Source organism: Gossypium arboreum, chromosome 5, assembly GCF_025698485.1.
Source record: "Gossypium arboreum isolate Shixiya-1 chromosome 5, ASM2569848v2, whole genome shotgun sequence".
Lineage (NCBI taxonomy): Eukaryota > Viridiplantae > Streptophyta > Magnoliopsida > Malvales > Malvaceae > Gossypium > Gossypium arboreum.
Genome location: NC_069074.1, coordinates 11879724 through 11894246, shown reverse-complemented (window position 1 = coordinate 11894246; position 14523 = coordinate 11879724). Strand labels below are relative to the sequence as shown.

Genomic DNA, 14523 nt, shown 5'->3' with positions numbered 1-14523 from the left:
CTCTTTGTAAGAGAGGATGGCAAGTACTTTTTTATCATGTTCGGACGCCATGGCCAATATTGGAAGAACAATGGGTTCAACGATGCGCCTGTTCGAGCAACCCTCGCCAACTATTGAGGGAATGCTACAACAAGACAAGAATCTAGAGAATTCTGGGATTGGACCCACTGATATTGGTCAAAATTAGATTCCTTTAAATTTTTTTTATTTGCTACTCAAAATCGAATCGAATTAATAAAAACAAGTTTTTGAGTATGGGTCAAATTTTATAGAGATTTTATTATTTTAAATATGATTTTCCTTTTTCCTTTGCCAAACCCACGTATTATACACTCTCAATTCCATTTGCAATGTCTTTGGCTCTTTGCCCAATTTCCGTACAAACTGGTTGGAAGCCTTGGGGCTAAAATGATTGGTTTATTTACGATTTATACTTAAAATCAAGAGAATTTGGATACAACAAGAATAACAGCTCATGAAAAAATCAAACTCATGATTAATAGTTCATTGAAGATTGACAAACTTTTTGTCTAAAGGCAGCATTTTTTTTTTCAAATTAACCTCATGATCATGGGCATGACCCACTATCACAAATGAGGTAATTATATGATCTGGTTTCAACTCAAGTCAAACTCATAGGAAACTTGATTAAATCAATTCCTTTATGTAATATTTTTAGATATTGATATTCAATAACTTTGAATTTAATTTTAATATTTTAATTTTTTTTAAGATTTAAGTAACTAACTCTTTTTGTAAAACAGAAAAAAATCAGATTCTATAAAAGCCTAAATTTGATGATAATGAAAGTTTGAAATCCAATAGCAATGGCAATGCTAAATTTATAACTAGTATTTACACGATTATGAACCAACATGAAATCATAATTTCTGAAAGTAAAATCCAATTTCCAACAAAATCCTAAAAAAGAAAAACAAGTGTCACAAATTTACCATTTTTTTTTATCTCATTCTCATCTCCACCCCCAAGCTTTGATCTTTCAAAGGATAAACTAACACACCAATAAATTCATCTTTCAATCCCATCACCCCAAGTATCCAGAAATCAACTTTATTTCATTATCGTTATTATCCCTTATTTGATTTTGGTTTTATTCATTAAAATCATTCATTATTTATTCTGTTGGTAGGAGCTGGAGATTCAAAGTACTCTCCCAACATTGATTAAACTTTAAGGTCGGTGCTACACTTTGGTTATTGGTATCCAAATGATGATTGGATTGGATTTCCCTTTCTTTTTATTTCGTTCCTTTTTGCTTTAATTGAAAAGCATTTGTTTTCATTGTCATGGCCATTTCTTTTTTGCATTGATTTCCTATTGTCTTTATTTTTTACGTTTTTTTATTTCCCATGTTTGTCATGTGCCCATTCGTATTTTCTCCTTATTTTTGTCTTAAAAGTTTTCTCCTTTCTGGGTCTGGGGCATTGGATTGATTGGCCTTGGTTTTACTTCAAGAACCCTTCTGGTCCCTGGTTTTAGGTTTCTCTTTCAAATTTTTTTTTTCCTTTTCCTCTTTAAAGATCCAGCTGCATTTTGTTTCAATCTCACCGTTGCTTCTTCAAATATGTAGAACGTGCTTATGGTAACCACACTTATCACATTCCTCATCTTCTTCCCTTCTATTGTATTACCTTTGATTGCCTTGTGTTACTTTTCATGCCAATTTATTTGTGTTTTCCTCATGGATTTCTTATAATTTTAATGCCTTTTGCATTGTATTTACATTTGCTTTTCTGAAATGGAAATGTTTTTTGTATTTAGTCAAACATTTATTATTTGCTTTCTTCATTTTAATCAAACTTTCACAGTTTTGGTTGGTTTCTTGTTTGTTTCAACATGATTGAATTGAGGTTATCTGTAAATGGAGAATATTTTTACATCTGATATTTCTTGGATTAAGATGGATGTTGGTAACTGCTTTGATTACTCACCCCTTTTAGTGTTTGCTTGTGAGATCGTATGGTTGGTTGTAGCATCAAAATGTGGAAACTTCCTCCATATCCATGTTTCTTTATTACCTTCTATTCTAAATTTGACATGATTGAAGCTTTTCTTTTCTTGACTGCCATTTTTTGTATTTGTTATAGAATTGATGAATGAAGGAGGGACAAGACTAGGAGAAGGTACTCTTTCTACTAAGGTGATATTGAGATTGTAATATATGGCAGCAGTGCCTAAACAGACAACTATGGCAATAAAGTCTTACAAAAATCAGGCTCAGATGTTGGTTAAGAATTACTTATTAGCTGATCCTTTCGCTCCTTATACTTCCATCCTCGGTGGCATTCTTGCTTGCAAAGTGGTATGCTGAATCTTTCCCCTTGTAAATATGTTTTAACTTTTTAATTCAGGATCATTGAATCCTATGGCAGGATGTTTCCTTATACCCTTTAATGAATCTTGCACTGAATGAATTTTACATATTTTAAATTAACTCATATCTGTTCTGATATTTTTATGTAATTACATGCATGGTTGCTTTTCCCTTGGATTCTATTGAAATTCTGTTTACATGTTCCCTCATTCCTTAGGTCTATGATCTGTCTGACTTAATCAGCAGCTTTTACATCAAGACTTACCCTAGTCTTACTAAAATTCAACGAGTAGATTGGAACAATCGGTTAGTGTAGCGCATGCTCTAGTTTTTTCCTTCTCTTTTTTTTGGTTCTGTAATCATGTTCATTCTCTCATTGGTTATTCACATATTTTTGGCAGTGGCATCTCTACAACTCATGCGATTTTTGTTTCTGCTTTGTCATTGTACTTCGTTTTCTGGTCAGACCTCTTTTCTGACCCACATCTTACGGGTCTTATGGTCTTCCGAAGCTCACAACTCTCTACTTTTGGATTAGGGGTATGTTCTAACCTTCTTATATGATCTTTAAGTTGTCCAGCCATGTATCTTGTGGGCAAATTATCTGTTGGGTTTAGATTCTCAACTGTGAACTTGGAACCATGCTCTTTTCTATCCTTATTTAATGAGGCAATGAGGCATCACAGTAACACTATGCCCTATATATGCCTTCTAATGCCTCTGTGTTTTCAGCTCATTCATTAGTCTTAAAACTGATTTTGTTTCTTTGAACAAGTTATTTTTAATCATTTTCTCCTTTTAGATTGAAGTCATTATCGTCCTTTGTAGTTCTTAGCAGCTCCTTTGACCCTTTTATCGGATATTGAATTCCAACTTTTGTCATAAATCCTAGGACTTCTAAAATATTTGTTATATTTTGCAGGTTTCTCTTGGATACTTCTTCTCAGATCTTGCTATGACTTTATGGCAATATCCCGCTTTAGGTGGAATAGAATATGTTCGTATATTTTCTACTAGAAATGCACTCTGGCATACACTTTATTTATTTGTCTATCTTGTTACTGTTGTAAGGAACAAAAGTAACTATTCAACCGTTGCTACTGACCCTTAGAATTTGAATGACAAGCTCCAATATCCTTTCAAACTGTATCTTTAAAAACTGTGTTGTTTCCTTACACAATTCAACTTATGACAAATCTATTTGGTTCAGTAACTAAAAATGCAACAGAAAGCATGCAAGCATAGGGTTGTTATGCTTCTAGGTCAGAGGATTCAATTCAGTTCATCAGTTAAATTATTGGAATAACTTTGACTTACGGTGGATAGAGTTGAATCTTTTTAACTGGTAACCTTATCATCTTTTGCAGGTCATCCATCACCTCCTTTCTGGAACTGCAGTGGCATATTCAATGTTTACTGGAGAAGCTCAGCTGTATACATACATGGTTCTTATATCTGAGGTGACAACCCCAGAGATCCATTTGAGATGGTAAGTTCTATGCAATTAGGATTGTTTGCCGAAACCTACATTGTAAACCATCTAATGTTTCTGTGGTTGAAGGTATCTTGATACAGCTGGTATGAAAAGGTCCACTGCATATCTCATTAATGGTGTTGTCATCTTTATTGGCTGGCTGGTAAGCTCAACTCTTCTGAAGTTTCCATTATAAAATTAACACGCATTGTTAAATTCCACCCCACAAAAGTATGTCTCATAAAATAGGAAAAATAAGGGAATAAAAGTTGAATAGATGACTGATTAGACATGAATGGCCATCAAAACGAGCTGGCTGGAGTTTCTTCTTAAGTTATAAGCTTCTTTGATGATGTTGCATATAGATAGCAGAAGCTCCTTGGTTTTGATTTTCTTTTGTTGATGTTCTTCATTTTTTAGAAGTACCTTGAACTTTAACTTTTTCTATAAACTGAAGTAAGTTCTTAATCGCAGATTGCGAGGGTTCTTCTGTTTGGCTACATGTTCTACCATGTGTACCTACATTATGATCAGGTCATTTCACCTCCCTGGTTTTTAAGCTTCAATTAAATATTTTTGTTGTTGTAATTAACTAATATTTTCAGCCAAAGAGGGTGTTTGCAAGGTGCTATTTGATTACTTAGTGATAGATGAGTTCCAAGTTTCATGACCGTCTCCTTTTCAACATGAAATTCACCCACTTCTGAGTATATTCTATAAATTGCTATTATTTTTGTTGACTGGTCATGTACACCCTAACTCCTTAGAAATTCCATGGCCTAAATGCAAACTGTTCACTCATTGCTTTCCTGCAAGTATTTTGGTAAGTATCTGTTCTAACTTTTGAGTGACTCAGTAGGTGATCAAGATGCATGCCTTTGGTTTCGTCTTGGTTTTTGGTGTGCCGTCTGCATTAGGCATTCTGAACTTGATTTGGTTCGGGAAGATCATTAAAGGTTTAGCGAAGACTTTAGCGAAGAGGCGATCACGGACAAAGGAATTAGACAGTGAAAATTAATGTTCAGTCGTTCTTCTTTGTGTATTTTTCCCACTTGTGCAATGTATAAAAGAACTTTAAGTACCAAGAAAATTGCCCGATATGAATTTTTGAAGTTGGAGATGGAATTGTTGTAAATGGATCCCAACTGAATATACTGTTTCATTTAATCACTCGAATATTTTCTTGGAAAACTGCAATTATTTAGTTCTGGCAACAGCTAAACTTTCGAATATATGATTATATATAACGTACCAACTTTTAATACTCAAAACTAGGCCTAACTAATCATCATAATGTCTTAGAACAGATATAAACTGGTCAAGCTTTAAATCTTTTAACGCATGCCTACGTTATAATTGAGACAGCATTGATCGATCAAAACAATCAACTGAAGGAGTGATTTATAATGTGCTTTGTATTAATTGGGAGGAAAGTTTAGGCCTTAGCATGTCGAAGCTTCTGCAACTCCTAAAGCATGGCTAGCACCAGCTACACAAACAAAAACAGCAGCAGATGTGATAGCATCCTTCACTAAATGCAAAACGAATGAGCCAAAAACCCACTATTTCGGATATCATCAAAATATAAAATTATTTAGCACGTTAGCACCATGAGTATAGGGAAAGAAGAACTTTAAACTACGAAAAAATAGTAAGTGAAGAAAAATAATCTCCAACCGTAAAATTAGAACTGTCACAAGAATTCACCCTTTTGTCGTAAAATGAGCATTCTAGCCAAAATCTGTCTTAGTACTATTGGTAATGTGATTACCTTCTTTGAAATCCAAATATGAGAATGTGATTCTATAGTTTAAAATTTTAAGATTACCACCAAAAATATAAAATTTCTCAAACCAAACACCCCTTAACACTAACAGACTAAGAATTCAGCATCTTGTGATCAAGCAATACAGACAGCTGATAATGAACCGAACCCGAGCAACCATTTCGATAGAGGGGATGGCATTTTATTTGAACATTTAGGTTGTAACCATGGAAGTGAAACATAATACCATTATCAAACTTTAATATACAAGAATAATCAATCTTTAACACAATTGACTGGTAGATATCATCAGGTCTAGATAACAAGCATGCATGCACAACCCATAATGAATAGCACATAAACATGGCAAAGTATGGAAGATAAAACTTCGGTCGCAAAGAGTATTGCGTAAGCTACTTAGAAGATACAGGAAGGAAACCGTCCAATACCTAAGAGCAACAAGTGGCACTAGCACTCCGTTCTGCAGGTCTATCCATGAGAACCATTCCAGCAGGATTTTGTGCTGGCTGCACTCGAGGTAATCTTTTGGCTGCATGAAATAAAAATCAGTCAAATGCCAGTTTGTAAAAGAAATACAGCATTCTTATTGGAAACTCAACAAAGAAACAAATAGAACACCTATTTCGTAGAAAATCTCATTGACATTGGATGCTGTCTTTGCAGATGTTTCCTTGAAGAAAAGACCATTCTCCTGAGCATAAGTTTGTGCTTCCTGAGTCACCAATGAGAATAAGAAGTCAAATTGACAAGCATGTGCATTGAAGCCGAAACAAAATTGAACAAGGAATCCATTAGAACGTTTACCATCTCAAATGGAGAAAGAGTTGTTTTGAAATGTCAAAAAATCAAAATTATAATTATCCTAAAAGTCATTCTACCCTCAAAATCAGGCTCAGAATTATCAATTAACAGTAATATTATGTTTAAATTTTGAGGTAAAGAAATATGTAGTAAGAACTGATAACTTGCCTCTGCTGCCACCTTCCTTGCATCTAGTAAATCAACTTTGTTCCCAGCAAGTGCCATTACCATACCAGGATTGCCTTCAGAGGAAAACAAAAAGATTAAATTCAACATTAAAAATTAGAAATAAATTACTTGGCCATTTAAATTAACATGTTATGAGGATAAAAAAAAATAACAACAATAAACAAGATCCATTGATAATCAACAATGATGCCTTCAACGAATAGATAATGATACCTTGTGCTTGAAGTTCTTGGACCCATTTTTTGGCTCTCTCAAATGATGCCTGCAAGATACAAAGAATGCCATTACAAATCTTTTGGACACCATATGTCATCCCACATCTCTACTAATATTCGACAAACAAAATATTCAACAAGTAATCTTGATAGAGACGTCAACTGAACATAACCCAAGTAAAACTTGATGTTGGAAACACCATTAAAATAGATTCCAAGAAAGCTTGCCTTGAGACCATAAATGATTAAGGAATTTAACTAAGTGTGACCTCGACTACGTGCTTCATCTCCCAGTGTCATGATTAGAGCAATGCGTAGTTTAGTGTTTAAAAGACAAAAACAAACAGAGAAGACATTGGTTAGGCATCAGAACTTACTTGATTTGTAATATCATACACAATGATAGCAGCTGCAGCTCCTCTGTAATACATTGGTGCCAAGCTATGGTACCTCTCTTGACCAGCTGTATCCCAAATCTCAAACTTCACAGTTGCATCATTCACAGCCAATGTTTGGGAAAAAAAAGCTGCACCTATGGTTGATTCCTACATCATTATAAGACAAATTGTCAAGCTAATATTCCCAACTGAATTTTTAATTAATAAGGTTCTAACTCGCAACAATCCATAACAGCACCGACCTGAAATTCAACAAATTGCCCTTTAACGAAGCGCAAAACAAGACTAGACTTTCCAGCTCCAACATCCCCAAGTAGAACCTGAAGAATAAAATGCACATTAATAGCTAATATATAATAAAAAAACACCACTTCAAAGTTCAAACAAAAGACGTAATTTAACTTTCGGATATACAATTTGGTACTCAAATTCTCAACATGTTTGGATGCATCATCGCATATGAAAATATGAACCATTTACACCATACATGCATATAGAAACAGACATATACAATCTGAACAACAATTAAACCCAAAGAAATTAGGCAAAAATAAGCATATCCTCGAAAGTCAGACACAGTCAAAATCTTAACAAAACCTAAATTGCAAATTTGAGAAGATATGTACTAAGTTTTCGAGCTTGCTAAACTAAACCAATCTAAATCGAAAGCATAGATACAGATCAAAAGAACAAACAATTGACCCTTGCATGGGAATTGATCGGCTCTGAAACTACCAAAATCAAAACAGTATTTTGCAAAAATAAGCCAAAACTATATCACAATTCACATAAAAATCAAGTATGATCCACAATTCATCCAGACCCAGGTTAGAATTCAGCATCTAAGAAAGAACCAGAGCAAAAAATACTAGTATTAACTTTAAAAAGAAAAAAAAAACTACTCCTGAAAGCAAAAAGAGGGTTTAAAGAGAGAGAGAGAGAGAGAAACCGACTAATTTAGCATTGATGTTCTTGTTTCCAGTAGTGGCCATGAGATCCCTTCTAACCAGACTGATGCTCCGATCAAAATCAGATGAAGAAAATATTGATTAAGTAATATGTGTTGGAGGCGTTGACGAACAAGAACAAGAAAAGAGTGGCTGACAAAAGCCAAACGATAAAAGTAAAAGGAAGGATCCTCCTTAAGCCTCCACCCTAAAAACCAAATCAAACTCTCTTTAATTTCTAAAGACACCCTGATCCCGATTACCAAACTCGAAATTGATTGCAATTTTAATTTATCTTCCCTCTTAGATTTCCTTTTTATTTTTCCTTCACCTGCCTTTTTTTTAAAGAGTGCTTAACCCAACAACACACCTTTTGGCATTTTTTTCTTTCATTTCCGTATTAATAGTTTTTTAATTAAACTCAGGATAAAAATAGATAAAAATTTAAATTTTGGATTAAATAGTTCTGAGCTAATTGAGTTATTCAGATTTATTCAAATAAAAAATTAAATTTTTGGTTTAATTTAAATATAAATTATACAAATTAAATTGTTTTAAAATTGAATAAAAAAGTAAAATTATATCGTTTTAATAAATATTTATAAAATTAAAATTAAAATCATTAGGTTAAATGGTAAAATTATGTCGTTTTGATAAATATTTATCTCTTAAATTAAAAAGGCAAAACTATTATATTGTATATGTAGTTATATAATCTTATACTTCGTCTACTAGTTAAATAATCGATACATGTAAATACAATATTAAGTATAAATAATAGGACTTATTAACTTGACTTGACTTGACTCGAAATTTTTTGACTCGATTAGATTCGATTCGATTTGAAAAAATTTCAAATTGAGTTCGGTTGCTAAAATAAGATTCGTCAACTCAACTAACTCAATATTTTTTGACTTGATTCAACTCGACTCAATCGAATACTCAACTCTATTAATATATACGATGATAATCTTAACTAATAATATGTTAGTTTATCTTACAATATTTGTTTAAAGTATTTCATTGGTATATAGCTTTAGACATAGAGATAAATATTAAAATTATATTGTGTAATGTTGTATATTAATTTTATTTTGTTTATTTTTATATATTTGGAATTTTAGTTTGATTTAATTTTTACAAACTATAAATAAAATTATCGATTTAATACTATTTTATGTTAATATATTGCATAAAAATAATTATATTAATTTAATATAAAAATAAATTTATGTATTCATTTTTAAATGTATATAATTGAATCAAAATTTTATATATCAAATTACATATTAAAACATTGAAATTTTATATAAAAAACAATAATGGAAACTTTAAAAAACAATAATGGAAACTTTAAAAGCCCACGATTAGGATCCATTACTGAATGGACTCCTAACAAGATTGAGCTCTGTGAATCCAGTTTTGGAACTTCTAGGCTTGTTTGGGCTTTAATCTCATTACCAAGAAACTAAATTTTCAAGGATTGCTGGTACACCGAAGTTGAAATTTTATATAAATTTCGATTTAATATATAATAAAAATTTAAAAAAATTATTTTAATAGTATTATTATATATATATTTGATATTGTAATTTGATTGAAGAAATCGGTGCATAAATCTAGAGGGTCTAAATAGAAAGACTTTTTGACTTTATCTTAAGACAAGAAATCTTATTCTATCTGTCAGATCAGAACCAAAGCTTTTATTTTTAATTTTTTGGTTTCAGATCAAAGAAGAAGCAAGCAGATTTGGTTTCTTTTTTATTTTTATTTTTAAAGATTCCTGTATGGTTCTGGTATTAAATTTTTTTGGTAGATGATAAGGGAAACTCTTTAACAATTGGAATTCATGTTGTGGGCATGAATGGGGTCCTCCTCCCCTGCCACTGCCAACTAATTGCTTTTCAATTCTCAACTATCTATAACAACTCTTTTTTAATCAACTGTCCACTGTGCAACCACTATTACATACTGGGGTTTGCTAAGTCGGCAACCCCAACTACCCCTTTAACTTTGAATTCTGAATATCAACCTCAACATATATATATATATATATATATATATTGTTTCTTGGGTAAAAAGAGGGTAAATACAAAGAGAATTTATATAAAAATACAAACTCAAGACCTGTTAAATGTTTCTTTCTTTAAAGACTGAGTAGTGGGTATGATTCATCTAAGGTCAGGTTAAGTTTAACAAGTGAACTAATGTAGCAGCAGTACCGTTCTACCAAAAGAACCAGAGAAATTGTGAAACAGTAAAGTGTAAGAAAGGGGGAAACTTTAGTAATTTGAGTGATGATAACACAGGAAAAAGGAAAGAAAAGCTGAGAAATAATAGCCATTAATTTGCAGTGTACATACATTTATGTGTACATGTATCCGATCAGGCTCTCTCTATCATAACACTGTATCTGTATGAAGGAGAAAAGGCAAACTTTAGTAGGCACACACGCTTTTGTCAGAAGATTGCAAGCAAGCCTACCAAATTAGCCAACAGTGTCCACTTCCTTCCATTTCTGAATTCTCACTCTCAGTGGAAAATAAAGAGAAAGGAAGGAAGAAAGAAAGGCCCAACTTTTGCCACAGCCTTCTCAAGAGAATACGAGACTAGCTCCAATAATGGCCCCCATTATGGCATTTCTGTAAATCTATCAATACCTGACATCCCTCTCGGGTCTCTCAGACATCCATTGACCGGTCGCCTTTGACTAGTACCAGAGAAGTAATGCTCACTGCTACACATTTCTCTCACATTTTCTACCTCATTAATGATACACATGAGCAGCTCCTCCCACACTCCCCCTCCGTGGCATGTGTGACTCACACTCCTACCCCTCTTTCACAAATTATGTGAACTCTGAAAGCATTTGCTTTGCTTGAGAGAGTTCATTAAGCAAGGGAGAGTAGTGCATTTCTACCCATATCTGTCATGAATCTCCCCTTGGCATTTTTTTTCAAAGGAAAAAATAAAGGTTGTATGACAATCTAAATGTCAAGCACTTACGAAATACTTACGGATATATTGGATGAAGAATACAATCATTTTTTCTCTCTACAGCTGTGTATCAGTGTATGTATACAGTATAATTTCCTTGAAGATATAAACCCAGATACAATGTTGCTTATATTTCACTTTTGGTAGTATTACTAGTTTACAACCAACCAACCCTAGTTTGTGTTTAAACATAAACTATGAAAGTTTAAACACTTGAAATGACATAAGATAAAGATAATTTTTAAGGCTAATTAGAATGACCAATCAGAGTGAGTGCAACATAAAATATAGGTCACGATTAGTATAAACAACCACCGATTAATGTGATTAATTAATTAACCTCTCCCTCAGTCCTCTTGGATATTAATGGGTAGTATTTTCCTTTTTTTTTTTTAAATCAAGAAGAGGATATATACCCACTTCACTTGGGAGCTGACTGTTTCATGTGGGTAGCTAAAGCAAGGATGGAATTAGCAAGCTTGTTAATGGCATCAACCAGGCCATCAAGCCCTCTTTTGTCCATCTCTGTCTTGGATTCCTCCATCTTTAGTCTCCTCTCATGCAAACTAACAAGATCCCTATGTCTTCTCTCCTCTCTCTCCTCACTGGCCTGGATGGCTTCTACTATAATGGAAGCACTTTTAGAGATTGCAGTGCCCACTTCGTTTGAGTTGTTTGCACTTGCTGTGCCCCCACTGCTGCCTTCCCCATTACCAGTTCCTCTCTTCCTTCTCTTTGCTGGCGAGTCTGAATACTCACTTGTATCAGAATCTGAGCTATCACACATCTCCAAACCATTAAAAAGAGAAAGATATGGAACCAATGAAATCAATCAATACCATCTGAAAATATACGACACATGCACGAAGGCTATATATCAATTTTTGTGACGAAATCTGCTAACTCTCAGCCCCTTCCGAGAACATTGAAGCACAAAAATGGATGATATAAAAACGCATATTTAATCAGTGCATCATCAATACATCATAAACACTAGTCTCTAACATGGAATATCAAAATTTTAGCAAGTGCATAAATCCCTCGAGCTTACTATGTAGCAAATTCAAAGCAACCCTTAATGTAGTGGCAATAAGAGAGAGAGAGAAAGAGAGTACCTACTGTGGGCAACGGCTGAGCATATGAAAGGGGAGGTGGTTGTACCAGTGGTGCAGCAGCAGCAGCAGCTATTGGTGGCGGCGGCAGCTGTGGCGGTGCTGGTAGAGTTAATGGAATTGCAGCTGGAATAGGAGCTAATAACTGATGTTGCAATAGAGGAGGTAATGAAGTTTCTACACTGGTAATTGGTCTATCCATAACATAAGGTATGTTGGGAATGAGACCTGAGCCACCAGCAGCTACCGCAGTTTTATCTCCTTTCTTGTCCACCACCTCCTCCAAACGCTCATATATCAGGCGCAACATGTTACTTGGCAAATTCTTTACTTTTCTTTCATTCTTCTCCATCTCCCAATAAGAAGAACCTTCATTGCTGTGAGTCCCTTCCCCTCTCTCAGCTGTTCTCCTTTGGTACTCTCTCACTTTCTTGTAGTCCCTCATGAGATTATCCCACTTGTCATTGCACTGGTTTTGGCTCCTCAAACACCCTTTCCTCCAACAATAATCTTCCACCCATTTCCATCTCAGCTCTGTTGGTTTGCCCCTCCCTTCAATGTCTCCACTTCTCTTCATTCTTCTCTCATCATCCATCTTCTTTGCCTCAATCAATACCAATGTTTCGTTGACGGTCCAGTTCCCTTTCCTGTATTCCCTGCTCACAATATTGTCACCACCTTGATCAGCCATCACCAACTTCATGCAAACACCGTTAACTAAAACAGAAGGGAGAAAGAAGTGAGAAACTGGAGCTTCATGTAATGCGTAACAAAAGGAGGCAACATGAACTCTTTTTAGAAGAAAAACTTGAAAAAGAACGAAACTTGGCCCAAAGGGGGGTCTAATCTAATACCGATCACTGTACAGTGAACACTGTTTGTCTTTCTTTTGCTCTCTTTTTGGGGGGCTGATTTGATGTTGGGTAACAAAGTAGTCAAATATCACAAAGATTGCTAATTGAAGCAAAGGAATCTGGAAGTACTACCAAAAGCTAAAGATCAGTGATTCAATGAACATAGGTAAAATGATATACTCACTGCCTGCTGTCTAAAACAGTGATTAAAACATTCATTTGATACTTAAACTATACGAATTCAAACTATCTCGCATGTCTCCTTAATATTATAATGATAAAAAAATAAATAATTATAAATTGTGACAAAATTTGTTTAAGTCAAAAAAAAAAAAATCCTTTCTTGTGTTAGTCTCAAATAGTCAAATGCAAGACACCACCATAGGATACCACATTTTTTTGGTCTTCATCTTGAAACTATGGTAAACTTTGAGGGCATCATCAAATTCAAACCAACCAATTCTTTTACAAAAAGAAATTGATTGCTGATAAAAGTTGTGGTGCAACATAAAATAAGTCTGCTGGCTGTGATGTGAAACAAAAGAGAGCAGCAAATAATCTTATGTTATGCATGATAAAGGATCGAGGCCATCAAAATCAAAGTTATTGTGGGACTCCCTACAGTAATAAATTTTAGGACAGTGATGAAATGATAATATATATTTATATGAGAAAGAAAATATCGACATACATACACTTGAATATTCACAACAATTCCATTAACAAAGTATTGTTTAGACATATACTTTTTACACGCACACGTGCAGAAGAACAACTTTTTTTTCTTTATTTCCTATTAATTTATACGTACACTCTAATTTTAAAGGAAAAACGAAAGTGTTCATTAGATTGTTCTGAAAACCTTTCTTCAATGTTTAACTTTTACCGGCAACTAGTGTCCTTTCTAAGCTGTTTTCACTTTTCTCTCTTTTCTCTTACGGTAATACACATTTTTTGAGCTTTGTGTGGCTCATTTCTTTTTTTTCGTTGTTCTTTTTTAAAATTGATTTGTGCTTTCTTTGTTCACGGGTGGATCTTTCCCTTCGATTATTCTTGTCTTTTTTGTATGATACATATATATTGATGGAAAATTTTGAAATCATGTTCCGCTTCATGAAAGTTCATTGACGGGAAAAAAAACAGTTTTACCGAAATTTTATAGAATTGTATAGGCAAAAGGTGGAGGTTGAATCCATTAAATCTATTTTCCCCTATTCTTCATTCAAGGTAATTTGTATTTAGGATAAATCATAAAATTATATATAAATTTTAATGCAACACGTAATATTATATATAATTTTTATTTTGTATAGTTTTATACATTAAATTTTTATTTTTAATTATTAATGCAGAATTGATTTAATTTTAAATTATATATTAAATTAAAATTTATATATAATTTTAAAATATATCCT

The 14523-nt window shown here is 33.5% G+C and overlaps 3 protein-coding genes across 5 annotated transcripts; 1 reads left to right on the top strand and 2 right to left on the bottom strand.

Annotated features, from left to right (window-relative positions):
* The first annotated feature begins 878 nt into the window (after positions 1 to 878).
* Positions 879 to 5000, top strand: LOC108453495 (uncharacterized). 2 transcript variants are annotated; one of them, XM_017751625.2, is made up of 9 exons: positions 879 to 1196; positions 2109 to 2323; positions 2553 to 2641; positions 2737 to 2875; positions 3258 to 3332; positions 3703 to 3824; positions 3897 to 3972; positions 4284 to 4343; positions 4669 to 5000. In XM_017751625.2, the coding sequence occupies exons 2-9, from the start codon at positions 2183 to 2185 to the stop codon at positions 4825 to 4827; spliced, it is 861 nt and encodes a 286-aa protein (XP_017607114.1). In that variant the 5' UTR covers positions 879 to 1196; positions 2109 to 2182; the 3' UTR covers positions 4828 to 5000. The 2 variants fall into 2 exon arrangements, with proteins under 2 accessions (XP_017607114.1, XP_017607113.1); XM_017751624.2 differs by lacking the exon at positions 879 to 1196 and adding an exon at positions 1206 to 1603.
* LOC108453496 (ras-related protein RABF2b) lies at positions 4935 to 8545 on the bottom strand. The gene is made up of 8 exons (XM_053028351.1): positions 8152 to 8545; positions 7441 to 7518; positions 7178 to 7345; positions 6799 to 6847; positions 6561 to 6638; positions 6214 to 6303; positions 6024 to 6124; positions 4935 to 5298 (listed from the first exon to the last, which is right to left on the bottom strand). Exons 1-7 carry the CDS (start codon positions 8188 to 8190, stop codon positions 6024 to 6026), a joined length of 603 nt encoding a protein of 200 aa, XP_052884311.1. The 5' UTR covers positions 8191 to 8545; the 3' UTR covers positions 4935 to 5298.
* A 1915-nt stretch (positions 8546 to 10460) lies between these two features.
* Positions 10461 to 13651, bottom strand: LOC108452408 (trihelix transcription factor ASR3-like). 2 transcript variants are annotated; one of them, XM_017750192.2, is made up of 2 exons: positions 12258 to 13651; positions 10461 to 11913 (listed from the first exon to the last, which is right to left on the bottom strand). In XM_017750192.2, the coding sequence occupies exons 1-2, from the start codon at positions 12955 to 12957 to the stop codon at positions 11564 to 11566; spliced, it is 1050 nt and encodes a 349-aa protein (XP_017605681.1). In that variant the 5' UTR covers positions 12958 to 13651; the 3' UTR covers positions 10461 to 11563. The 2 variants fall into 2 exon arrangements, with proteins under 2 accessions (XP_017605681.1, XP_017605683.1); XM_017750194.2 differs by having other exon boundaries at positions 11638 to 11913; positions 12262 to 13651.
* Between the last annotated feature and the right edge of the window lie 872 nt (positions 13652 to 14523).